Below are 27668 nucleotides of genomic sequence, written 5' to 3'. Positions count from 1 at the left end.
AAAGGACTTTCATCATATAAAACAAAAAAGATTATATCAAACTTATTAAGTAATTTTACCGGAGAAATTAGGTTATATCTACGGACAGTTATGCTTCAGTAAAACCTTGTTTTTCAGGTTGGTTGAACTCAGCTATAATCAGTAATCTTAAATTATATATTTCACTTCAACAAACCCAGTCATTGTAGATGTTACCGCATTAAGTAAAATTTCTAAGTTGAACTGACTAACAATTTTTTCGGTGTAGTAGCCTATGTGTAAGACCTCAGTTGTCTTTTTTGACATCCTTTGGGTGGTTAAACATTGGCACTCTGACCTAGGTAGCCTATATTTTTACGCATGTCAATTTAAGGTGCTATTTGTATAGTTGTAAACAATGTAAAGTATTAAAATTGTTACCTCGAGGATCCATTTACCTAATTTCGTCCTTAAAATCACTTGTTGTTGTAACTTAATGTAAACAGTTTGATACCGTCATGTTTTTGAGGAATAGCCTAAAACCAATTTATATGTCACCACAAGAAGTACATTTTGGTTTCCTGAAACACTTTTATATTTAAAATAAAACATAACCACCACAGCCTGCCTTGTTGCCTGAGACCATAAGTGAGTATATATTTTGGAGGCGAGCTGTTCTGGAGCACATGAGTTGTTATGACAACTCCCGCGCAAATAAGAGATGCGCGTGGTTTGCCTCAGTTCGGAGCGCGAGCCAATCATCTAGTCAGCTTCTCCTCTGATCACGAGCTGGATTTACAATTCCGAGCAGCTGCTTTAAAAAATAACTTGGAGCGAACGAAACGGTCGCCATGGGGCAACACGGCGCCAAGACTGTCGGATTCCTTAGTAGTTTTAAGGTGAGGGGGAAGCAAGGTGAACATTCGCGCTAGACAAAAAACTGAACTACAAGACAGAAATGAGTTTGAGGTGCTGAGAAGATGTTGAGACGGACTCTATATCGTATTTCTGGAGAGAGGAATGAGGGACGCGCGGATCAAACACAGGCGACACAGATTCATGGCTCAACTGTTCCCAACTTCTGTTGAAAGGCAGCTGGAATGACTCGCTTTTTACAAGTATGGGAAATACCAATACAAAGAAAAGATACGATATATTCAAATATGTACTCTTTTACTTTATAGGCGCGGTCCGTTCTGAAGTTTTTCTTTTTACTTCCTCAGGTTCCGTGAACAACTTTACTAACCAAACCTCGGAGAACAAGTTGTTCCGGGATGCCAGAAAATATCGCCTTTCTGACGAACAGCACAGAATTGGGGCACGTCGGTCGCGCGTTGGGTTCGAGCGCGCGCCCTGCCTGGGCAATAGCGGTGCTGGCCAGCGTGCTGATCTTCACCACTGTGGTGGATGTTTTGGGTAACCTGTTAGTCATCATTTCGGTGTTCAGGAATCGGAAACTGAGAAATGCTGGTGAGCTTTCATTTATCTCTATGTGCTACTCGTGCGTGCGCTCTTCATTGATAAAGCGATTCACAGGCGCTAGTGAATGATACAGTTAATGAATAATGTACTAAATGACTTGTTTCTCCTTTACTTGACTCCAGTCTCCTTTGACATGCTGCCTTAAGTCTAAATTATACATGGTGAAAAAACGTGCTTCTATTCTCTGAGATGCTCGTCTGTGTTTTAGGGTTTTAAGTTAGTAAAATTTAAACCATTTACACATAACTATTTACCTCACTCCTCAATTATGGAGTAATTTACTAACATCAGAGTGTTTATATAGTGTTAGTGAAGAATTACATTATAGTGGTAAAAAAAAAAAAAGCCTTGAAATGGGCAAAACATCTTATGTAACCGTACCCAAACATCAAAAGTATATTAAAAAGTCAGCTTCTTTTGGAAGTAGACAGCTAAAAGTTTGTTTTAATTAAAAGGCAACATTTTAGCACTGAATGTGCTCATGCATAAAGAAATTGAGGCTTCCAGCAACCATATCAATATTTTTGTCACTCATAAGTTCTTCACAGTTTTGGGGAGAAACACCTTGTTTCAGCATTTTTAAGTCTGAGCTTAAGGCAGTGTTAAGATCACCTCACCTTGACCATGGCATGAAAAATTTACAGCAGCTTATCACTCTCAGCAGTTTGGGCTTCAAAGACTTATGACTGTAGTTAAGTCGTAGTTGGATGAGTACATCCGTGAAAAATCTGCCACCCTTCTGAGCCTTGTTAGACCTTTTATTTAATTGTAAATGGATGCGTTTGATGTTAAATCTAATTACCCACTCGAATGACCCCCTAACACATGAACAAATTGTGTTTTCACACATAATCCTGTTTAAAAAATGTTTTAGGGGAGCAGTTGAACAATTGAACGAGTCAAACTGCTGCTGGACTTGTGATGTATGACACAGAGGGATTCAGAAGAGAGACAGATTTAAGCTCTTTCAGTGCCTTTGACAATGTGTGTGTGAGTGTTTGTGGGATCGTTCCACACACCAGTGCGCCAATGGTCTTAACTATTTTAATCACAAATCACTGGTCAGGAAATTAGCAAGAATTACACAAATACTGTACTAGATAAAGTAACTTAGCACAGAATAGCCTTCCACTATTCACAGACAGCTTTTTACAGGAAGAAGAGCCAGTGTTGTTCCACTCAATGTTAATGGCTTACAACAGTTCATGAGTAGTTGAAAAATGTCACCCAGTTCATTTGAGTTTAATGTGAGACCAAATTTTACTAGGGTCCAAATCTGGACACTGACCAGGCTAAAACATGAGCCTGATAGACTTGTTCTCAAGCCACTTCTTGGTTGTCTTTGCAGTTTGAGCAAGAGCATTGTCTTGTTAAAAAATAACATCTGATCATTCCTCAGATAACAACTTTTCATTTGTGGGAAGCAAGCCATTCTGCAATATTCTCCTCTACTCCAAAGCATTAAATGACTTTTCACAGTGTAGTAGTCCGCACACAATGACACTCTTCCCCCATGCTTCACTGTGGTAGAGATACATTTATTATTATATTTCTCAGCAGATTTTCGAAGACACCGCTCTGGAGCATCACCAACTCGTGTTTCTGGCCAAAACATAATTCTGTCTTTGATGTTTTCCAAAGACAGCAATGCCTTTTTAAGTAGTGCATTTGTTTAAATGTGGCTAATTTGCTGACCAATAATTTATCGTTAAGACAATTAAAAGCTTAGTGTTTAGCCTTTTTTTTTTTTTTTTGCCCAGGAGTGTAAGCGTGGAGAGCACTCACACAAAAGCTCGCTTCAAAGCTCATGCTTTTTTGCATTGAGCAAGAGCCAGACCTGTCTGCTTCAAAGGCGCACTAGCAGTCTTATATCACCCTCTGTCTGATAGACACTCCTGACTCTCTCTGCCTTCCCCCTCCAGAGCTATTCAAGCACATGGAGGTGGCATCACCAACTCATTAGATTGAGTATGAATGCTGTCAGATTTTTGCCACTGTCTTCTCACCTCTCGCCTGAGTGGATCTTCTCTGAAGGAGGAGAATTTGTTTCTTCATCTTTCAGCCTTTTGTCATTACCGGGGCCAATCAGGCATCTCACACAAGTAATAACACTGTCACTAACACCCAAAGAGGCATTAAAACGCCACAAAATGATGCACACAGAAAATTGAATCTTTAGTGGTGCGCGCTGTGTGAACTAACAACAAGGGCAAGGAGCTGAGAAACAATGGAAACTGAAAGCCTTATTCTCTAGAAGTGTCTAATGGTATGTTTCCAGAATCCTGTGAGCAGATTCACCTTGTAATCACCCCAGATAAAGCTTGGAGATAAAATATTTATGTCTGGTAAAAAATCTTTTACGATAACCAAGCACATTCTAATGAGAGGACGGGTGTGAAAGAGACTGTATAAAAAGACTCTTTCTCTTTCTCTCCATGTGTTTCGCTTGGGATGTAGATTGCCATGCTTTATTAATCAGACTTCCATGTCGAGTTCACATTCAGGGTTACTCGTACAGCTGTCATTTGAAGGCACATGGCGACCAGGGCTTCTGGAGTATTTCTGTCCATTGGCCCCTCTCTCTTGCTCTGTCCCCTGTGAAGTTATGTAATCGTGTTTCTAGAAAGGGGGGTGAGTGCCAAGTGAAGTCAGATTCCTGGCAGGCCCCTGCTCTGCCACATGAGTATGGATGTTACAGTAGTCAGCATGACCGTCAGCACATGTTTGTGAGCATTGAGGTATGTGTGTGGTGAATATGGCATCGCAAGCCACAGGACACCATTAAAATGAGACAGACTGAGTGTTTCTGTGCTGTGATTGGGGAAATGTAGTCTTATCATTTTAGCTTGAAGTCAGACAAAATAAGACTTTAGGCTTGACATGAAGCCAAGACTTTGGAGAAGATTAGAGATCGCTAAATGACTGTGACTGGTATGACGTTAGCTGTAAGTTTTGATTAAGTCAGAGATCTGAGGTTCAGATTCATATTGGGACTTAAAGGGATAGAAAACTGTCAACGTTTACTCACCCTGACATAGTTTGAATTTTGTTTTTGAAAATATCTCTTAAGTCTGCAAATTATAAAATTGTAAAATATTATTACCATTTATAATAACTCTATTTTAATATATTTATATTTAATTTATGCAAAGCTGAATTTCAGCATCATTACTCCAGTCTTCAGTGTCACATGATCTTTCAGAAATTATTCTAATAGCTGATTTGCTGCTCAAGAATATATATTTTTTATTAGCATGGTTAAATAATGATAATATTAACATTAATGTGTATCCCTGATACATTTTCCTCCCAGATTTTTCTGGATTGAATAGAAAAGTAAAAAAACAACAAAAAAAACTGCATTTGTTTGAAATATATTTTTGGTCCCACTTTATATTAAGTGTCTTTAAGTACTATGTACTTACATCTAAAAATAATTACAATGTACTTACTGTATCCATGTTGTATCGTAAAACATATTGCTGCTATTGAGGTGTGACACAGGTAAGGTTAGAGACAGGTGTGGTGATATGGGTGGGTTTAAGAGTGGGTTAAGGTGTAAGGGAAGGTCAACAGTGTAATTACAAATGTAATTACATAAATAAATTACATATAAATAAAATATAAGTACAATGTAAAAACATGTATGTACATAATAAGTCTATTGTATCTAATTATTAATTTCAATGTTAGTACATATAGTTAATTTTAAGTAAATTTGTTTTTGTTTTTTTCGGAAGGATTTTTTCTTTTACAACATAAGGATGAATGATTTTCATTTCTGGGTGAACTATTCCTTTAAGGAATCTTTAGAGATATATTGTGTTTGGTTCTTGTTTGTGTTCGGAGGGAAGTTTGTGCATTCATGCTTATTCCTCGGCCACAGGGCTATGCATGATTAAACTTAAATCGGGTCAGTGTCCATCCGCAGAGTTGTCAAAGCCTCTCAGCATCTGTGGTGCTTCTCGTATAAGGTGTATTTCTGCTCTTTCTCTCTCTCTCTCTCTGAGTGTGTGGAATTTTGAATTTCTCCTTGATTTTCTCATCTCAGCTTTTGAGCCTTGGCGAGAGTGTGGTATAACTGAACTGCTGTCCTCATTGCCTGCCTCTGAAACTCAGTAGGGTGTTCATGTCCTGAACAAGTGTTGAAACACCTCTGCCTGTCACACGAACAGAAACACGCAGGGAGACCAAAGAAATCAACACCAATAACAAAGCGGATGGGTCTTTGTTTGTCTGACATTTAGAAACTCAAGAAGAAGCGGGAAATAAAGGAAGAACAGAGCCTTTCAAAGAAAGACTGCCATTCTTACAAATCCAAATATCTGTTTTGAACTCTTTGTGCATTTAGGACCCTTGGGCAATTCTGTTAGAAGGTGGGTTTGGACTGGAGAGCTGTGAATTGGAGGGATTGCAGGCCAAAGACTGTCTGAACAGCGTTCAGAGAGGGAGGGAGCAGCCCACCTGCTGTTATTTAGTGCCTGGAGACCCTTCTCACAGGGCAGTAAAACTGTTTCTAGAAGCTACAAAGTTTTATGTGGCTAGGGTCTACTCTGAGGCAAGCAACACATCGATTTTTTAGGCACTTTAAAGACATTCAACACCAAGGATTTTAAACACAAGGCCTTTAGGACCGTAATGTAGCAGATGATTTTCTGCGCTTTTTGTTGTGTGTTCCTTTGAGCGATAACCTCAGGTCTCTAGTAAGAAGTCAACCTCACTTTTTTTCTAGTATTTTCAAAATAGTAGGCTCGTTCTTGTTATACAATACTTTTTCAACTTTATATCTATGAAAATAAACTTTTCAAGGTCAGGCATTTAAGCATATCTTATTTACACAGCAGTAATAAAATGAACTCGATGACTGAAAGCTAAAAAGGTAGTACATTTTGATATTTTTTTGCCCATGGCTCTTTTGAATACAAAATTTCATGGATTGTTTTAGAGATAAAACAACAAATACAACATAATATTACATAATCCATTGCTATTGTTATTCAACTGCATATGCGTCCATTCCTTAACAATGTCATTATAGTTAAAGGAATTTAATGAAATATTATCAAGATGGAAAGGGAATTATACCGGTAATATAAAACGATTAATCAAAACACTATTCTCAAGAAAACATTAATTTTTTTTTTTTTGGGGGCTTAAATCAATTCAATTAGAGAATGGAAACACTGCAAAAAAGGATTTTCTTAAGTATTTGTGTCTTGTTTTCCAGTATAAATATATAGCCTAAACATTCTTAAATCAAAACACATTTACTTGAGAAGCAGAATGACTTAAGATATTAAGTGTTGTTTTATGAAAGAATCATCAAAATTAAGTTTAACAAGATTTTTTTTCTGAACCCACATTGGCAGATATTTCCCCTTTTAAGCATAAACTCATGTATTCTGATCAAATTTTCAATAAACAAGACTTAATATTGTCACGGTGCTGCTTGGGGCAAATTCAAAGGAATTCACAAAGACGAAGAGATCCAAACAATAGTGGTTTATTCCAGATGATGAAGGTACACGCGCGCACACACACAAGGTAACACATAATCACCGACAGTGCACTGAACAGGGCCGGGTTTCCCGATAACGATGTATCTTAGCTCTTAAGAGCGCTTTCTACGTGCAAGGTTACGAACGCTCGCAGCAATTCCACGAGCGTTTCCCAAAAATGCACTTAACATGAACGCGCGAGATCGCGCTCTACGTGCTACTTAATAGTCGCTGTCCATTCACGAAGTGCTGAAATATAGCTTTATATGGAATCGTATTCTGAACGTTTAACCTAATAATTGTCATCTGTTGTGGATTAGCAATCAAGACAAGTCTATATAAAGCACCTACAGGCGGAGGCACTGACAAAAAAAAAACAAAAAAACAAAAAAAAGATACCTTTCAAAAAGATTAAATTAATGTCCTTTTAGAGGAGATGTCATTTTTAACAGATTTAAAGGATTTCTTTTATTTATTTTTTGTTCATTCATTTAATTTTGATTAAAATTACTAGATTAAATTATTTATATTTTTTTGTTTTGTTTTCTGACCTTTTTAATTATTTAATTTATACATTAATTTAACCAACAACAAAAAAAAGAGTAATAAAGTGTACAATAAAGTACAATCAAAACCTTACATTATAATCACATTGCATTTGAATAAAGTTAAAGGTGTAATCTGCCGGTTGTCCTGCAGGTGTCCTCATAAATCTGTCTTCTTACGATGCACTTGGGGATGTACGATTACTCCAGAGCACTCGTAGTTCTACGAAGATTTTCAAGTGTTACTTAAGCTACAATGCTTTTGGGGAACAGACCATAATATTAAGATCAATCGTACGATCGTTTTTACGATCAACTTAGGCTTACGATGCTTTTGGGAAATGCAGCCCAGAACAGGGAGACTTTATAAGGGAACTAATGAGGGAGAACGTAATCAGGGAGAACAGAAACAGGTGTGAATGGTTAACTAATCAAGATACACATTGAGGGCAAATTAACTGAACCAGACATGACAGAAACTGAGAAAAGACATAAAAGTTCATAACCGTTACAGTACATCCCCCTCCCGGAAGACACGTCCTCACGCCGTAGAATGACCAACTGCGGGGGGAGGGAGGGGGTTCAGGAGGAGGATGAAGAACAGGTGAAGGGCAGACAGAACGCATGAGGGACCAGGGCGGAGACGACAGAGGGAGGAGCCATGGTGGAGGCAGGACTGATGACTCCAGGGGGCCGACTGACGATGCGGAGCAGGTGGGAGAGGAGACCAGGGTGGAACCGGAGAGCCGACGAGCCCAGGCGACGCAGAGGATTCTGGCTCGGGGACAGACTCAGGCTCGGAGACAGACTCAGGCTCGTGTACAGAAGACTCATGCTTGGGGACAGAAGACTCAGGCTCGGCAGGACTGACGTGAACAGTCTATGGCTCGGCAGGACTGACGTGAACAGTCTCTGTCTCGGCAGGACTGACGTGAACGGTCTCTGGCTTAGCAGGCATGGCAGCAACCATCTTAGCTGAGGGCTCAAACGGTGAGGCGGCAGCGGGACGAGACTCTGGACGGGGGGTCTCGGCGGGATGAGAATCTGGACTGGGGGTCTTGGTGGGACGAGACTCTGGACGGGGGGTCTCAGCGGGACAATACTCTGGACAGGGGGTCTCGGCGGGACGAGACTCTGGAAGGGTGCTGGCGAGATCCTCTTCTCCTAGGCAGAGGATGAAGGGAGAGTTACAGCTCGCCAGCACCTACTCCACAAAGGCAGTTATCCCGCAGACCTTCTCCGGTCAACTGCTCTCTGCATGAGCGGTTCAAGCTCACTTCGTAGAATGTGCAGAGGCAGTAGTCCGGGTAGTGCATCAAATATGCAGTCTCGAGGAAGGTCCGTGTGTGGTCCTCCAATGTTTGTTCCCCCCTGCTCTAAACACAACAGGAGGACAACGGGGATATCCATAAAACAAAAAATGGAACCAAAAGGCAGAGGAAAAGAAAATGCCACCAAACGTTCACTTCTTGAGGTCGGTGATTCTGTCACGGTGCTGCGTGGGGCAAATTCAAAAGGAGTTCACAAAGACAACGAGATCCAAACAATAGTGGTTTATTCCAGAAGATGAAGGTACAAACACATACAATCACCAACAGTGCACTGAACAGAACAGGGAGACTTTATAAGGGAACGTAATCAGGGAGAACAGAAAAAGGTGTGAATGGTTAACTAATCAAGATACACATTGAGGGCAAATGAACTGAACAGACATGACAGAAACTGAGAAAAGGCATAAAGGTTCATAACCGTTACAAATATATTAAGTCATTTTGTTTCTCAAGTAAATGTGTCTTGATTTAAGAATGTTTAGACATTTGTACTGAAAAACAAGACAAAAATACCAAGTAAACTTTTCTTATAGTGAAAAACAGTGGAACAGTGAAACATTTGGAATATTTTTATGCCAAAAGTTAATCAAAAGGACCCAGAGAACCCTAGTGAAAATATTTAGTTTCATTTATGTTCAGTGTCCTATTTGTGATATTAGGGTGAAAAATGTAAGTAATATTTTATTCTGTATATTTTGACAAACATGACTTTTTAGTAAGATATAAAAAAAAAAAAATTTGCTTTTATTCAGCAAGGAAGGACACATTAAATTGATCAAAAGTAAAGACATTTATAATGTTTCAAACTCTTTTCAACATTGATTGATAATAAGAAATGTTATTTGACCACAAAATCTTCATATGATTTCTGAAGGATCATGCGACACTGAAAACTGGAAAAAATGGATGCTGAAAATTCAGCTTTGTCATCACAGGAATATATATATATTTTTTATATATATTAAAATAGCAAACAGTTATTTGAAATTGTAATAATATTTCACAATATTACTTTTAAAACTATTTTTGATTTAATAAAACTTCTTTCGAAACATTAAAACAATATCCTACTGACCTTTTGAACGATACTGTATGATAGGGACACGAAAGTGTACTTCATAACATGAATGACCCAGTAAATGTTAAGTGATTTTGTCTATTACATCCCCTGTGCTTGCATCTCCCTTACTGAATTTGGCTTGTTTTTTCAAGAGGTTTTAGAAGATCATATAATTATATTCAATCTACTCAGTCCAGTTGAGCTATAGTGGCACCAGGAGAGCATGTATCAAAAGTGAATTCACCAATGTAATAGAACTTTGCTCATGTCCCTTATTCCTTCTTTCACTTTTTTTTATATTTTATTTCCAGTCTTTCCCTCACTGATGTACCAGCAAATGTCATTGCCCAGGGAGGAATTTGAAATTTAACGGGTAGAAAAAGAAATCTCTACCAAACGGTTTACCAAATAGCTCTACTGCAGGTTCAAATAAGTTTCGGCTTCGCTTTCATGTTTACTTGATAGGTTCACAGCAGTAACTGTTTGTCTTTGCCAGTCTGTTCTCAAGATGGCAGCCTCTTTTAAACTTTTTGAAAGATTCTTGGATTTGAATGCATGAAAAAAATATTTGTCCACCCTTTCTGTCTCCGTCCGATTTAACAGACACAGCCCTGATACTCACTGGACCATGATATTGTTGTCTCAGGATGTATCATTCAGCAGACACTTTAAACCGAAGGTCTTGCAGTTGGATTGTTGCCATGATAGTAATCTGGTGTCACTTGTGATCTTGCGTGTGGATTATTTTTGAAAATTTTTTTTTGTGGAAATGCCAAACAAATGCACAAATAATAAAGCATGTTAAATTAAACAAAACTAAACTGACGCTGAAGGGTTTCACAGCTTTGCAAACTCTAGGCAAATGCTCTGTTTTACATGCTGCATGCTGACATTACCTTGGCATGAGATAAAACAGCAAAATGATCTTCAAACCCATCCTTTCTGATTTCACAAACCAGAGACCCGAAAAAAAATAAAGTGCTGCATGTCAAGATTTTCGAGATCCATTTATGCATGCGTATATTGGGGCATGATGTGATCACTTTACTTTAATGAAATCCATCATTCTACCCCCTACAACCAGTGATAATAATGCAAAGCTCTTGACTAAATCATTTGATCATTGGGAATTGTGGGCTGAGGCACACAATCTGAATTTCGTGAACCCCAAGTTTGATCTGATCAAAGATTGCATGCCTAAAGCATTTTAAACCCTTTAAAGCTTTACTTTTACATCAGCATGAAATAAAAACCCACACTCTTTAGAAAAAAAGAAAAATTAAGCAAACCCACTACACACGTATATCTTCACCACAGCCGGAGAAATGAACCTCTGTGTCGTTTATTCTGCAGTTTGCAGTTACATAACATAATCTGAGACATTTTATTTACATTACACCATGACTCATCTGATTCACTTTGAAGGAGTCAAAGGTCAACATGTTGACATTTTGACAAGCCTTCAACGAGGATATTGTTTTTTATGTGGCTGTTCCAAGGGCTGAATGATGTAATAGTGTTTGGCTGGAAGGAACAGAGGTTCAGAGTGGGCTGTCTGAACACAGGGTGGATTGTAGAGATGGAGCCGGTGTGGTTTGATATTTGTGGTACTGTAGTCTTTTTCAATTTGTGTTGGCAGAATGACGTGAAACTCAGGCAGCAGTTATACTTTGAGAGGAAAACTACAAATTCCAGAGTAGGAAGAGCAATAATTTGAGTGTGACGAGAGCCTCTTTGTGTAGTGCATAATTTGTGTATATGTTATTTAATGGATATTATACAGATGGTTTAGAATTAGATGGTTATCGCAAAGTAAACCCAAAAAGGGTGATCAGGTATGAGAAATTTCACGAGTTTATTTTGGGCACAATGGCTTACTGAAAATTATCCTGATTATTTTACGACCAATTTACCTTGGTAATCCAGAGTTCTCGCGAGAGCACAAGTTGAATTTGCTCATCGAGTTACTCTGGTGTCGAGTAACGACGCTCATTAAATATGCCCCTCTATCTGAGCTGCACCAATCACATCGGGTTATCTGATATAGGCGGGCCAGAGGCGAGATGACGACAGCGCTGCGACGTCGAACGGTCAAAGTCATTAGTAAACATTGCAAGATGGCTATGGATGAACACCATTTGTTTGAAATGGCTTTGGCTGCTACAATGACAGATTTAGACTTTTTATCTAAAAGAGGAACAGAAGACGGCGCTCGAATCGTTCCTTTGCAAGAAGGGCGTTTTTGCTGTTTTGCCTGTCCGGATACGGTAAGAGTCTAATCTACCAGTTAGCTCCGCTGGTATCTAAGCGATAACTTGTTGTGATTGGTCGTAGTGTTATCCAATTGCGTGCAGTGAGATGTTCAAATGCATGTTTGGTGCCGCCCTTCGAGCTTGCCGATTTTCATTAGTCGACGGCAGACCGTTACTCTTTTAGATTTAGGTCTGGATTTCCAGGCTACGACCAATTAACACTTTGACAGAATTTGTCATTTATGACTCAACGCTTCCCCGCCATTGATGGAATTTTCCGGTTTTCCATGTTTTCACTGTTATACGGTAGGGGGTGCTATTAAGCATCTTTGAAAATAGTTAAGAATCTCCAGATCCAGAATCAAGCGAAGCAGCAGCAGAAAACATCAACAGAAGCATTGCATACATTTGTAAACTAACCTGATCCTCAGACATTAAACAGCATATAAATCAAAACTGCCTAATGTTACCGAATGAAATGTCAACCCAGGAAGAGGGAACGACTCTTATTGTTCTGAATCCGATTTGGACGAAGTGCAGCTTTTTGTTCAAAATTATGCTTTTTTTATGAAACTTACCCACATTCAAGTTTACCCACGTTTGCTGTGTTTTGTTTAAAAGCAAAGACCCTGTTCTTTCTTTTGATCTATTGTATGTTCAGATATATGAATACAACAAAATATTCTGGGGGCCATGAAAGTTTTGTGAAAATCATCAAAAATGCTGGCGCTGGCAACGTTGAGTGGAGAAAGAGTTAATAAAATGAAATGAAATGAAATAAAAGTAGGTGTAATTATTGAATAATAGTTCATTTTAATAATTGGTCATGAAATAAGCAGGTTCATTTTCAGTAAGCAACTTATATTCAAATCATCATCATAATAATAATTCAACTATAATATCTGTTATTTCATGTAAGTTTATTTTATTAATTGCTAATGAAATAAGATAATGATGGTTGTATAAAGATAATACTATAGTAATAGCATCATAGAGCCCCCTCAGGACATTGGGATCCTTTGGTATAGTGAGGAGAGCTGTTTGAAGTGCAGTGGCCATGGCTCAAGGGCACAACAGTAGTGCTTGTCGTTTGGTTCTACTGAGAGTGCATGTTTTCCGGGTACCAATTAAGATTAGCCCTTGGTGTTCTATTTGGGCCTCAGTCCAGTTTTTCATCATTCCTAGTTCACATACCCCCAAAGACTGGACCCCTGCCACAATTTGCAATCCGTAAAAATACAACAAAAAACATGTCACCGTCCTCATCTACATATCCCAAAATGATTTCCATATTTTACCCAGTGTGAAATGACCTTGTGAATACATCACTCCAAAGGAACAGATAAGTTGTTCCTCAGTAATTTGCCTTGACCGAGTCCTTCATCCTGCTGCATGTTATAATGGATGGATAAAAAATGTAACTGCTGGACTGAGTATAATTTCCAGCTAGGTTAATATTGATAAGAGGACTTTAACCTTTCAGGATCAAGGTTTATACTTTACACATTTAAACTACACATTTAATGCCACGCTCCTCACTGATGAAAACCTTTTGAAATGATAAAAGGTTGTGATCAGGCCATTTTGCTGATATGATACATTGAAAGCAGTGGGTAATGTATTGCGCATGCCTATGACATATGAGAGCTGTAAGTAACCCAGGTTTGAATTTGGTCTGCATAATGCCTGATGTTGCTGTCTATTTCCTCTAATGATGAACACACACACACACACACACACACACACACACACACACACACACACACACACACACACACACACACACACACACACACACACACACACACACACACACACACACAGACACACAGACATATATACGGTTGGGTAGTGTTGTTACTACTTAGGATTGGTCACTTGTCTGTTGCATGGCTGCCATTTCTCTGTAGCTGGCCAAGTGCGCTATTTGAGCGAAGTTAACGCAAGTTAATAATACAATTAAAAGAAATATCTGATTATCCTTCATAACGCGGTCGCTATATCTTATATTGTCTGTAAACTCGTTCATTACCAAGTATTTGTATTACATTCCAAAGAGCTCTGACTGTTATCAGCCCCACAGTGGAAAATGACACCCTATTCGTAAAAGCTGGTTTGGTTCGGCATGTTTTAATACGTTTCTAGCATGATTTAACACATTGCTAACATGTTTTAGCTTGTTGCTGGGATGTTTCTAATATAAATGAGCACTCTGCTAGCATGTTTTAGCTTTCTCAAGCCAACAAAATAATTTAGTCACTGCATGTCATTATCATTGTGTCAACACCAATATTCTGAATTCATTCGCTGTAACATTTTCTCAATTCATTTTTGTTTTACTTGGTGCTTAATCATATGCAGTGGAGAGGTCGCATGTGGTATCAGATTTTATCAATTATGAGTAACAGCGCAGATGCTGTGCTAATGAGCACATAAATGAGGCTGCATGTGAAGTTCCTCAAGGTCATCCTCCTCCATTAGTAATTACACTTCTTGAACTCAAGTGGAATTGAGCTCAGAGTGAACCGTAAGCCATTCTCAGTGTTCAATTTCCTCTAATTACACATGGATCACCTTTCACTCTCTGAAAGAAGTTTTATTTTGAGCAAAATCATTCATAGTTAGGTTTTTCTTTTGGGTTTATTACAGTTTTTCTCGATTGCTTAAACACTACAACCAGGCTTTTGAACTAAAATTTCAAAACCATAATGCCATTTATCAAAAAGCACACACATTTCACTAAACTATAAACACTATTCCCTGTTTTGACACATGATTCAGATTTGTTGAACTGTCACTGCAAAACTCTACACACAAATCCCTTCATTTCTCATTGCCTACACCATGTTGTCATTTAGAAAGCTCTAGTATTCAATATTGTTCACTCAAGTCAGCACAGCTTCAGCTCAGTTAGCACACAATTACCCAGGTGAAAATTTAACACACATCAATCAGATCATTCATAGATAGATAAAAGGGCCCGAATCAGTTTATTGGGTTTTGGAACAATGGGTCCAGAAAGACATGAAGGAAGAGATCGAGGAGGGATAAGAAGGAGGAGGAATAAGGGCAAGAAGACAAGTCTCAGATGAAATTCAAGCCACTCTAGTTACCCATGTCTTTGTCAATGGTATGACTATGAGGGAGGCTGGGCTACGAGTAAGGCCAAATTTGAGTCGCTTTACTGTCGCCTCGAGAACCTTCAGGGAGGTGTGGTGGCAAACAAAATTCTATCACTGAATAAGAGACAAACATTTCCAATTGTCTTTGATGAGGTTTATTTTCTTGCAAGAAAAGGCCAGCAGACGTACAGTCACACAGAGTGGCACAGAGTGAGACAGTGAAGGGAGGGCATCCTTTCTCCTTTATAGTCTTGACTCCCAGAATGTTTTCTTTCTAGGCAAATTATGGTATTTTCAACTATACGTGGAACATTCTTAGACTTGTTCATCATATTGACAGGAGTGGAGGGCCTCCTGTCACGTACCAACATTCTTTACCATTCCAATACAATTCCATATTAGAATAAGGTTTGGGTGTGCTCTTTTACTGTAATATGATGGTCACACACATCTTACTGTAAGTACTGTAAATATATTACAGTAAAAAAATAGAGAGAGTAAAAAAATTAAATTAAAACAGAAAAAAAAAAATTGTGTGTGTTGTACTGTGTAGTACATGAATGAATAAAAATGTGCCAATGTATCCATTGGTTGTGTCTTTTGTGTTCATCATGTGAAAAGGTTTGTGTGTGTGTGGGGTGGGGGGCACAAGCAACATAACTTACCAGTTTTGGAAATGTTGTTTTGAATTTATTGCACCAGTGTGTTAGAGTATGTTGTAGTGTGTGTGATTTTGAGGGCTTGTGTGTCCAGTCTGAGGGCAAAGTTTGGTTTTTCAGTAAGAGTGAATGGTATTGAGTGTAGAGCTTCATTTTGACCTGAAAATAGGATGTTTGGGGAATTGGGTGAGACGTTATGGATTTGTGTCTACAGTTTTGAGAATACGAGGCATAGTTTCAAGAAATGTGTTTAAGCAATCGAGAAAAACTGTAAGAGGATAATGAAACATATCAGAGCACAAGTCAATCCTGTTCACATTTTTCTTCCTTCCAATATATTCCTTTCTTGTGTAATAAAGAAAAGTTCTGGGGTTATATATATATATATATATATATATATACATACAGTATATATATATGTATATATATATATATATATATATATATATATATATATATATATATATATATATATGTATATATGTTACCGTCAAACTCTGTTACCAAGGTAGAGAAACAATGTTGATAGTATGTAACAGAGATTACAAACAATACTATACTCAAATCAGTGTTTTCGTTAAAAGTTAAAAAATACAAATAAATAAAAATGAAGTAACTTCTGTTTGGCAAGCACCAAATTATTCAAATTGAATATGTTTTCAATAAGATACTGGAAAGAATTTCTGTTAGCGAACAGTTTTTTCCTTAAGTTTTTGAAATGTAAAATGTATCTCCAATTATATAATCCCTATATAAAAAAAAAGAGAAATTGCTCTTTAACGTAACAATTGCAGGTTACTACTTTTTTACAGTGTGAGAAAATTGCGTTTTTGTCCAGATCGTCCACTTCGTCCAAATCGGATTCAGAACAATAAGAGTCGTTCCCTCTTCCTGGGTTGACATTTAATTCGGTAACATTAGGCAGTTTTGATTTATATGCTGTTTAAATGTCTGTTCTTGAAAGAATCCCCCCCAAAAAATCTAATTTTCCACAAAACAGCTATTTTACATAAATATTAGTGTTTTTGATCAAATAAATGGAGTCTGGGTGAGCAAAAGAGACTTGAAAGAATTTATTTTGTAATTGTTGTGTATATATGGCATTTAATATGAATGCATTTTTCAGTTTATATAAACATACTCCTTCTCGCTAGTTGTTTGTGTTGTTAACTTGAAATGAAAGCTATGTAAATGTGAATTGTCTTCATTCGCACTGTGACATGGCTGGAGTATGGTTTCAGCACCATGGACAGTGCAATGAAATACTTCAAGCCTAAATACTTAACTCAGGAAGCTGTCTGAAAAACAAATAGGATTTGCATGGATCAGTCAGAAAGGACAGCGTGGATTTCTGCTGATGATTTGGCTTCTTTTTTTGTCTATTCTCTCTAGCTATATTTACTGACCTTTTGGTTTTTCCAAGGGGTTAATCTTATTATTACATTCATGATTAAAACCCTAAAAAATTATAAATAATACAGTGAATTAATCATACTATTGACTCAATTTCTTTTAAAGGAAATATTAAATAGCCATTTATGAGGGATGCACTACTGCCCTGTATTTTTATTCTGTTGATTTGTGTGGTCATTTATTCCCAAGAGTTCCTGTACCTGTCTGGATGAACTGCCTGGACACAATAAAGGAATTCCTCAAAGGCATTGGTTAGAAATGTCAGGGTCAAGATTTAATATTGCTCTTGGCATGGCTTCCTAAAATCTTTTTGCAAAGGTTGTCCAGATCCTTAAGGAAAAGCAAATAAGGCCACCAGTCTTGTGGGCATGTTGAAGCAGGAGTGTCTTACAGCTGTAGCTCTTCTTTTCTACGCTTAAAGTCTTTGACAGGTGAGCAGGGCATGCATGTATCATTTTATACTGTACTCTGAGGGTTTCATAACCCTGTCTGACCCTGCTCAAGTGCTTTTATAATGACCCTTATAGACATAAGAACCCTTCCCTTCTGTTCTGTCTCCACAACTTTTCCCCAGATTCCTCTGTCATTTCCTATTTGGAAAAGTTACAGTGTGAAAGAAAACCTGACAAAGACATTTACGTTTACATTACGTTCAAAACTGCTACTTTTCAGGACATGGTAAAAAAGACCAAAGACCAGATTCAAAGTTGAATGTGACATTTATATGCCATTAAATTAGGCTGCATTTACACTGCAGGTCTTGATGCCCAATTCCGATTTGCTGACTATATCCGATTTTTTTGACGACCCACTTACATCATCTTTTAAAAGTGACCCGTATCCGATATTTGCATTTACACTATACACTGCCAAAACAACCAAATGTAGACGTTCTGGCCCGGAAAATTAAGTAAAACAGCTCTATATGCAATGGATGCAGAAGCAGACAAAATTATTATAGTGATGCGCGGATCGCGGTTATATCCGCGGGGGCTCTGCGGATAATCCGCGGATCGGGCGGGTCAAGTAGGCTAATAAAAATAACATTCTGATTATTTTTGGGTGGGTCGCGGTTGGATAGATAAATCATTATTAAAGGGATAGTTCACTTTGATATTAATTTTTGGTATGTTTTAGCTTACCTCAAGGGCATCCAAGATGTAGGTGTCTTTTTTTCCGCAGTAGTTTCAATTTTGATATTTTTAGGTCAAACCGTTCTTGTCTGTCTGTCATATAATGCAGGTCTATGGTCACCACCTCAAAGAGCATGCACAGAGTCCAAATTAAAACAATTCCCCGTCGTCCAAATTAAACAATTCCCCATCGTAAGTACACATTGATGGCCTAAGACACGAAACGAGCGGTTTGTGTGAGAAAACTGCATGATATGACTGACAGACAAGAACGGTTTGACCTAAAAATATCAAAATTGAAACTACTGCGGAAAAAAAGACACCTACATCTTGGATGCCCTTGAGGTGAGCTAAAACATACCAAAAATGTATTTCAAAGTGAACTATCCCTTTAACGAAAATATTAACAACATTCTCTAAAATATGAGCATGTTCCATTCCAGTTTAAGTTTCAAGGGAGTAAAGCCTGTTTATGCCATTAAGAAAATGGCATAATTCTGTCAAATAAATTTTGTTTTAAAGAAATGTTAATTTAAAAGCAGCGCTAATTCATCATTGTATTAGATGCACGCATCAACCGTCGCCTCGAGTCCGCTGTTGAAGGTGATGATCATCCATTTATCCTCACGTAACCACCACACATAAGAATAATAACTTTGACCATCGGGTGCGGATACTTAAATCAGAGAAAATTTACGCTTTTAGAAATGAAAAAGTCATGGAAAATCATGAAAATGTGTTTGTCAAAAGGTGTAGAAAGGTGTGAATGTGGAAAGGTGTATGAACACAACTCAATTTTGAATATTTTAAATAGACATTCATGTCACGTGCACATATTCACATCAGACTAGATTGCTGTGTCTCGCTCTGTCACACACACACACACACACACACACACACACACACACACACACACACACACACACACACACACACACACACACACACACACAGTACACCATTAATCAAACACATTACTCATTTATCTTCTCTTGTATATGTTGTACATATTTTGATAAAAGTATAAAGAAATATGAATATAAACAGGAGCTTTTAATGTGACCAAAGGCATTATTAATATAAAAATACTAAAGGCATTCATTCATATGCCCTTTTGTAAGAGGATTAGCCTATATAGCGATTGTATACCATGTATGAAGTTAAAACATTAACTGGCTTTAGAGATTTTAAAACTGTGTATGTTACTCACAGGTTGGTTTATATGTGAACACAAAAATGGCATTTATAGCAGCTGAGTCTCGTTGTGTATTATTTCATGGTACATTCATCTACAGAGCAGCAGTATGACCTTGAATGTGCTTCATCTCAGGTTGAATTATAGTGGCTGCATGGGGATAAAAGTCTAAAGAAAAGAGAAGAAAGCACTGAGATGAAAGGTTGGGCTCAGGTAGGTCAGGGTAATTGTGTTTATCATTTCGCTAGTTTTATCCTGTGAACAAAGCTAAGAATAGGAAGTAGCTGAAAAGAGAAAAGTTAGTGTCAATTCAACATGAGAGGCTGAAACAGTTTTTGAGTTCTTGGATCATTTTTAAAGGCCACAGCGATGAACAGAAGAGAATATTGGGTTATGATCTCTATAATGTCATGCTGAGAAGTGCCAGGAATGATTTTTGGCATTTGCTGAAAAGTATGGGGGAAAAAACAGCTTTTCCTCCGTGTCAATTTTTATTTTTTAATTTTTTGGTTTGTATACGCTTTGCTATTGGTGGTATCTGACAAAATTCATGTCAAATGCTTTGCATCGCTTTCGACAAAAAAAATCTGATTAATGGGGGTTCTTATGTTTATGGCCCTCACGTTTCTTCCAGAGTCTTAGGGCAGGGAGGGGGAGAGGCACTGACTGAATGTTAAAATGGTCTGGAGGTCGAAAAAGCTGTAGGCAATGAGGGGAAAATGTGTGCCTGATTAAAGCTCTTCACCACTCATGACTTTGATACAATTATTTATTATTCTTTTAAAGGTGAATCTCATGAAACTCGGCAAGAATATGTCCAGATCAAATTTTACTCCAAAAAAATGTAAAAATAAAAAGCAATCTGTGCATAAAGAAAATTAGCATGATTAAGCATGATTATTATAATTAAGCACATATTCCCCACAGCAGGCACATGCACACATAGACATCAAAGGGGGCTTGAGCACCTGCCCTTTTTCTTCCTTTTTTCTGAGGGTATTTTATAAAAAATAAATGAATATACACAGCTTCCCTGTCTAACTAATGTTTATTGAATAAAAATCTAAACATCAGGTCGGGAGACTTTGTCATGTTCGGATGCCTTCACTCTCTCTCCGCGCACCACACATCGGCACATCAGACACACAGACAGGCAGCATTCGCTCCCAGCTCCTATCCCAGTTGTGCTTTTCTTGGCGTGTGTGGATGTGAGTGGTGATGAACAAAAGACTAAGCTACCAGTGTCTCGTCTTTACAGCGAATTAGCCAAAATACAAATATAGTTATTTGTGTCTTGCTAACAAGCATCACTCATGAGCTACTAGCTAATGTAATAAGTTAGCTAAAGGTTTAGCTAAGGTAGGGCCCTATGATTTCCATGATGTGGAAAACGCGGACAGAATCGTGGAATACAGTCATAAAAACGGAATTTGGCTGATCGCGATATAGACCTGTGTCTGTGAATATTAAACCGCAAAAAGACTATTTAAATATTAATCCTGCATGTTCTGCTTGTCTCTGTGTGAATGAATGGTGCAGACGCATGGTTTCATTACCACACACACACACACACACACACACATTGAAGCACGCGTGATGCGTCAGCATCTGCCGCCTCACTGTATGAGGACATGAATGTATGAACTTCATCTCTAGAGCCGCTCTGAGAGTCACTTCACGAACATTTCACCGTTTCATTTGAGAAAAACTTCACATCACAAACACACAGAAACTCAAAGGTCTTCATGGGAACTTGAAATTTGACAACTTGAAATTTTAACAGAAATAGGCTATATTACTGTTGTACAGTAGAATTTAGCTACGTCTGAATGTAATAATAAGACTAATAATAATAAAAAATTATTATTAAAACTTTGTTTTAATTATTGTTTAATTTAATATGATTAAAAAAATCAATCAATTAAATTATTGTTTTATGCCTTTATTTGATTGCCAGAAAAAATAAAATACACAACACAGAATTTCTGAAATAAAAAAAAACTTTTGTTAGAAATTAACATTTATTAAAATTAATAAATAGTTGTTTTATGAATTCAATTAATTAGAGATGCTTTGTGATTATTCAAAAAATTAATTAAACCATTCAAATTGAATCCAGAAAACTTAAAACAGAAAACACAGAATTTGGTAAAAATAAATCGGAATTTGAGAAAAACATAAAATAAAACATATATCATAGGGCCCTAAACATGTCATTTTTGTTAAACTGTATAAGTTTGTTAAATTGTATAACTTAAATGATTTCAATTAATTTATTAAAATTAATTTAACTATTTAATGTAGTCAAAAATTTAAAAAATCCAGAAAAAGAAAAAATTTGAAAAATCGGAATTTGGGAAAAAATAAAACGGATTTCATAGGGCCCTAGTCAACACCATCTACACCAGACCCACTCGATCAGCCTCACCCAAATTCTAATTCATCAACCCTGTCACCATCACAGTATTTAAGCAGTCAGTCACTCACCACACCATCACTGTCTGGTCTTGTTGATCACTACCGCTCAACTTACCCGACTACCTGTTCTGCTCACCTGTTGAGATCCCTGTTCTTCAGCCCAGCTTCACCATCATCAGTCACCATGGTCCGCCACGCACCTGCAAAAGACAAAGAGAGTTATCCACAAGCTGAGTCATTCAACCAAACCTCTCAGTGTAAGCTTACCTGTTTCTCCTGCTCGTTCTCTTCTTCCTGTAAATAAACCATCAGTGTGATTGCATTACCTGTGTTTTCTCCTTCTGTCCGCTGACACTTAAAAGGCAATATATCATGGCCATACAGGTTAATACACTACAGGTGAATGCAGTAAAATTTGGGTCATCACAATAATAATGTCATCACAATCGCCACATTGATATTCAAATTAGGTGCAAACTAATCACAATGTGCTAATTTGCATAGATTTGACAAGGTACTGCAGGTGAATAGGATAAACAAAATAACTAAAGCATATCACCACAGAACTTCTCCAGTTAATGATTTGCATCAAGAGTCTTTTCCCCTGAAATGTTTTGTTTACAGTAAATATGCAAATTGGCTTGTTTTGGTAAACTTAGAAGAACAAATTATTAGTGAAACTATGTCCCTCTAATTGGTGCAGTAAGTTATTCTAAATATAAACTTGAAACTAGTGGTATAGAAAAATAGTTTCCTTTACTGATTTTTTGTTTGTTTTGTTTTTTGTTTTTTTGAAATCGGTTGAGTATGAAACAATTGTGTGAATGTGAGGGAATTACAATAAATTGGTATGTTATTTTATTTTATTTTTTATAATTATGAGAAGTGCCCTTTTTTCACTTGAGTCCCTGCCCTAAAGTTATCTTTACTGTAAGACAAATCTTATTCTCACTACAGAATTGTATTTAAACTACTCATGTATGCTGTGTTTATGTGAGTAGATGTTATTAGTATTACGTATTGATTTAAAGTATATAAATAAATAATTGTATAAGTTAAAATTCATTTGTATAAATAAATAATATAACAACAAATTAAAAAAAAAATATCTGACGCATTATGGTAATACGTCAAGGGGGAAATGTTCTTTTTATTTGTCATGAAAATAATATCATGATGCACAAAAATCGTATTGATCCTAAAATTATTTTATGAAAAATACATCTGTTAATCACGAGGTAAAATGTGACCTTGCATGTGTTTGTAAGATTCTTCTTTCCACTTCTTTCCACTTTTATTATTATTCTAGCAGGGAAATCACTTTCTGAAAATGATACCTCAATATACAAGCATGCATCTGAAGCAAATGTGTCTGTACGCAGGTATTTGCCACCAGTAAAATGGAATAAAGGGCTAAGATGACTAAGTCAGCTGTTTCTATGCATACAGTAATCTGTAAATGATGACTGTTTAACATAAGAAAGTGAGTTAATGGATTGTTCGTTTTAACGCAGCAGACCATGCATGAGATGAATATGAGAGGGCAGAGTGCATTGTTTTAGAGAGCGATGTGTTCTCTGCTGTCACAGTGTAATCAAAGGCTTCACACTCCCTGGAGATCCTGCTTTTGAAGTTGATGTGATTCAGCCTTCTCTTTCCTTTTTGCTCAGTAGCTTTGTTATTCTTGATTCTTGTTTCCTCTCTCATTTATTCTCTGGCTCTCAACTTGTCATTCACATGAGTTTACCCCTATATTAAATTTAAGTGCCACCACACAGGCTTAGAGGAGCAAAGGCTGTAAACGGTGCATCGAAAGTAACGTGTGTACCGCGAAATAGTCAACATAAATCTACTTACGTAAACGCATGAAATGATTCTCATGTACAGCTCACAAAAAATAAAATGTGTGCTAGTTGCCATGAAAACAGAAAAATTTGGCATAAAAACTAAAAAGCGTATAGTGTCAATGGGGGAGACTGGGGACGGTTGCAACACTTTTTGCATTTCTCTCACTCAGACACTATTTGGACTAGACCAACCAAATTTGCATATATTAAACTTGCATCTGTCTGCTAATTACCCATACCATTTAAAGATGATTACATATGACACATCATTCACAGTATTTATTTGAAGGGAAGAAGCCAGATGTTGCAACTGACCCCAATCCATAGGGCAGTTGCAACACAATCAGGGACGGTTGCAACATGTTAAAAATACCACATTTCACTACTTAACTTTAGCTTGTCTCAATGAGCATAGAATTCTGAAAATATTAACTGGTTTACTATAATTTTATAGTATTATTTATTTATATTATTTATATATTATATAATATTATTGTATTTTATATAATTATTTATTTAGTCATATTTATCAAATAACAGTTACTGAGTTTTGTTTGTCTATGTGTAGAACATAGGCCTAGTAGATTCAGTGTGCAGGTGTTACAGATGCTATTCAATCTCTCCATATTTCAGTGTCAGACAGGAAGAACTGAACAATTTGCAATGCAACAAACTTTTATTAAGGCTCGTGGTTTGGGGACGCCTTATCGAGTGAGTGGGGTGCCTCTTTAGAAAGCCAGTGAACCAGTCAACACCAGCCATACTGGTCTCACTCCACTTTAAGGGGAAAGTTGCAGTTGTAGTGAAAGGCTAGTTGAAAGGCAAACCTCCAAACCTGAATGTACAAAGTAAATATTGTCTATCTCTTTCTCTTCCTCCCTCTCTCTCTCTCTGTCTTTCTCTCTCTTATATAGGCTACCTAATTCTCTTGTTAAAATTAGTTTTTCTCGCATATTTATCTTATCTCTTTGGGATTTAACCCATAGTATAAGTCAGCTGCCCTTCTTAAATACTCTCTGAGGCTCATCTCTTGGTCCTCTGAGAACACTTTTCTGCTGGTCCAGTATCCTGCTCTCTGTAACTTATCCGATCCCTCGCCTGTAAGTTTCGGAATTAGGTGGTGTGACAGATGGCGAAGTCCTTGGCCACTGCCCTGACATGTGCAGTATGAGTGTCATCACTCTAGCATGTTTCTGATTGGAGGAATAAGACTTGTTGCAACTGTTTCCAGTCTCCCCCTACTAACGTTCAAATGTTTGGGTTTTGTCTTTGAAAGTAGTTTCTTATGCTCACCAAGGCTGCATGCATTTGATCAGAAATACAGTGAATCATTTTTTTTTTTATTGTGAAATATTATTACAATTTAAAATAGCTGTTTTCTATTTTAATATGTTTTAAAATGAAATGTATTCCTGTGATGGCAAATCTGAATTTTCAGCATCATTACTCCAGTCTTCAGTGTCACATGATCCTTCAGAAATCATTCTAATATGCTGATTTGCTGCTTAATTAAACTATGACTTTTTCTTCCAGGATTCTTTGATGAATAGAAGGTTCAAAATAGCATCATTTATTTGAATTAGAAATCTTTTGTAACATTATAAATGTCTTTATTGTTACTTTTGATCAATTTAATGCACCCTCGTTGAATAATAATAAAAAAAACATCTTACCGACCCCAAACCTAAAATTAATCTTCAAGATGATAATTGGTTTAGTCATATCTACACAATTCTTCAGTAAATATTAATAATATATATATATATATTATATATATATAAATGTATTTGTTTAATTCATGTGAAAGCTAATTTTTTACCTGGTCACAGTCAAATTGTGAAAGTTAAAATCATGGTTTTTATGTTTTATTCACATAAAATTGATCTGGCAACAAATTGTGCTGGTAAAAACAAGATTATTAACAAGCCCTCTTTCTCTTGCTCTCTTTCGCTCAGGCAACGTGTTTGTTGTCAGTCTGGCCTTCGCTGACCTGGTGGTGGCTTTCTATCCGTACCCGCTGGTGTTGTACGCGATCTTCCACGACGGCTGGTCTCTGGGGGACACCCAGTGTAAAGTCAGCGGCTTCCTAATGGGCCTGAGCGTGATCGGCTCCGTTTTCAACATCACCGGCATCGCCATCAACCGGTACTGCTACATCTGTCACAGTTTTGCCTATGGGCGTCTCTACAGCTACCGGAACACGCTGCTGTTAGTGGCCCTGATCTGGGCGCTCACTGTGCTGGCCATTCTTCCAAACTTCTTCGTGGGGTCGCTGAGTTACGACCCCCGCGTTTACTCCTGCACCTTCACGCAGACTGCCAGCAGCTCCTACACTGTGGTCGTGGTGGTGGTTCACTTCCTGGTGCCCATCGGCGTGGTGACCTTCTGCTACCTGAGGATTTGGGTTCTGGTGATCCAGGTGAGGCGGAAGGTGAAGAGCGAGGAACGCTCCAGGGTGAGGCCCAGCGACCTGCGCAACTTCGTCACCATGTTCGTGGTGTTCGTTTTGTTCGCAATCTGCTGGGCTCCGCTCAATCTCATCGGACTGGTGGTGGCCATCGACCCAGAGGTCATGGCTCCGCGTGTTCCAGAGTGGCTCTTTGTGGTCAGCTACTTTATGGCCTATTTCAACAGTTGCCTCAACGCCATAATTTACGGACTCCTCAATCGGAACTTCCGAAAGGAGTATGTGCGGATCATGACGTCGGTGTGGATTCCTCGGAGGTTTGTGACCGAGACCTCCAGGGCCGGCACAGATGGGATAAGGAGCAAACCCTCGCCGGCCATCAATAACAACGAGTGACTTTTGTTTTCAGCCAATCACTGTTCAAAGAAAACCATCATGGATGCATGAAGCAAATTTATACACTTGGAACTGTGAACACTTGACTTTTTTTAATGCTACAAAACCATTATACACAACTCAGGGTGCTTGTTTTATTTTTGATGTTGTGATCCATTCCAAAACACTATTATGAAGGAATATTTAACTCACAGTTTATATTAAAATTAAGTACCTTTTAAATCCATGTATATATGGACTATTTATTGAAGACATTTTGTAAAATTTTGTGGGTCTGTTGTATATATGTTGTATAAATCAGTATGCTTCACATATTTATCAATTCAGAAATTCTGCCTTACACTTGAACTTTCACATGAAATACGGGAAAAAAATGCTTTTATTCAAGGTGCCAAACGTTAATACATTGACGGCAAGTATCTGATATACCAAATCCGTTTGTCTTATCGAACCAGATGATGTTCTGGGAGCATCCTAATTTAAATGTAACATCAACAGCTCTTTAATGAGCGAAGAGCTTCCAGCACAGCAAGATAAAGCACAAACTTAAAAAAAAGCACCTCATGTGGATCCCACAAAGAGAAATTTAGCTTTTTCAAAATGAACGATGACAGCGTGCGGTCAGTCAGTCTTCAGTTTCAATTTGTGTTCACCTCTTATCTGTCAAACATTAAATGTCATTCATGACTTTGGGGTTATTACTTTGCCAGGAAACGTGCATGACTGTGAAACCGTATATTTCTTCAACAAATGATCTGGGAGCGAAACGCTACCGGAATTTCAATTAAAAGAAGGCTAAAAAGGGAAAGTATTAGTCGAATGTATTACTGTTGTTCTCTGTGCTTGTTTTTTACTTGATTTTACAATGTGCGTTTTAATCCTCCCGACATTACGAGACGTTCCATGCAGTGGGATTGTGCTGTGTGAGAACATGCTCTTCCATTGACCTCAA

General features: G+C 37.6%; 1 protein-coding gene across 1 annotated transcript; it reads left to right on the top strand.

Moving 5' to 3' along the window:
* The first annotated feature begins 752 nt into the window (after nt 1-752).
* mtnr1bb (melatonin receptor 1Bb) lies at nt 753-27668 on the top strand. Its single transcript, XM_082157518.1, has 3 exons — nt 753-1076; nt 1182-1428; nt 25869-27668. Exons 2-3 carry the CDS (start codon nt 1233-1235, stop codon nt 26714-26716), a joined length of 1044 nt encoding a protein of 347 aa, XP_082013644.1. The 5' UTR covers nt 753-1076; nt 1182-1232; the 3' UTR covers nt 26717-27668.

This window comes from Leuciscus leuciscus (genome assembly GCF_965113295.1).
Source record: "Leuciscus leuciscus genome assembly, chromosome: 24".
NCBI lineage: Eukaryota > Metazoa > Chordata > Actinopteri > Cypriniformes > Leuciscidae > Leuciscus > Leuciscus leuciscus.
This window is presented reverse-complemented; position numbering and strand designations above follow the sequence as displayed.

Bases quoted from the DNA above. Each gene is read 5' to 3' on its own strand.
- mtnr1bb (XM_082157518.1), top strand. From the start codon at position 1,233: ATGCCAGAAAATATCGCCTTTCTGACGAACAGCACAGAATTGGGGCAC. The intron at 1,429-25,868 runs GTGAGCTTTCAT...TCTTTCGCTCAG, and splicing joins TCGGAAACTGAGAAATGCTG to GCAACGTGTTTGTTGTCAGT.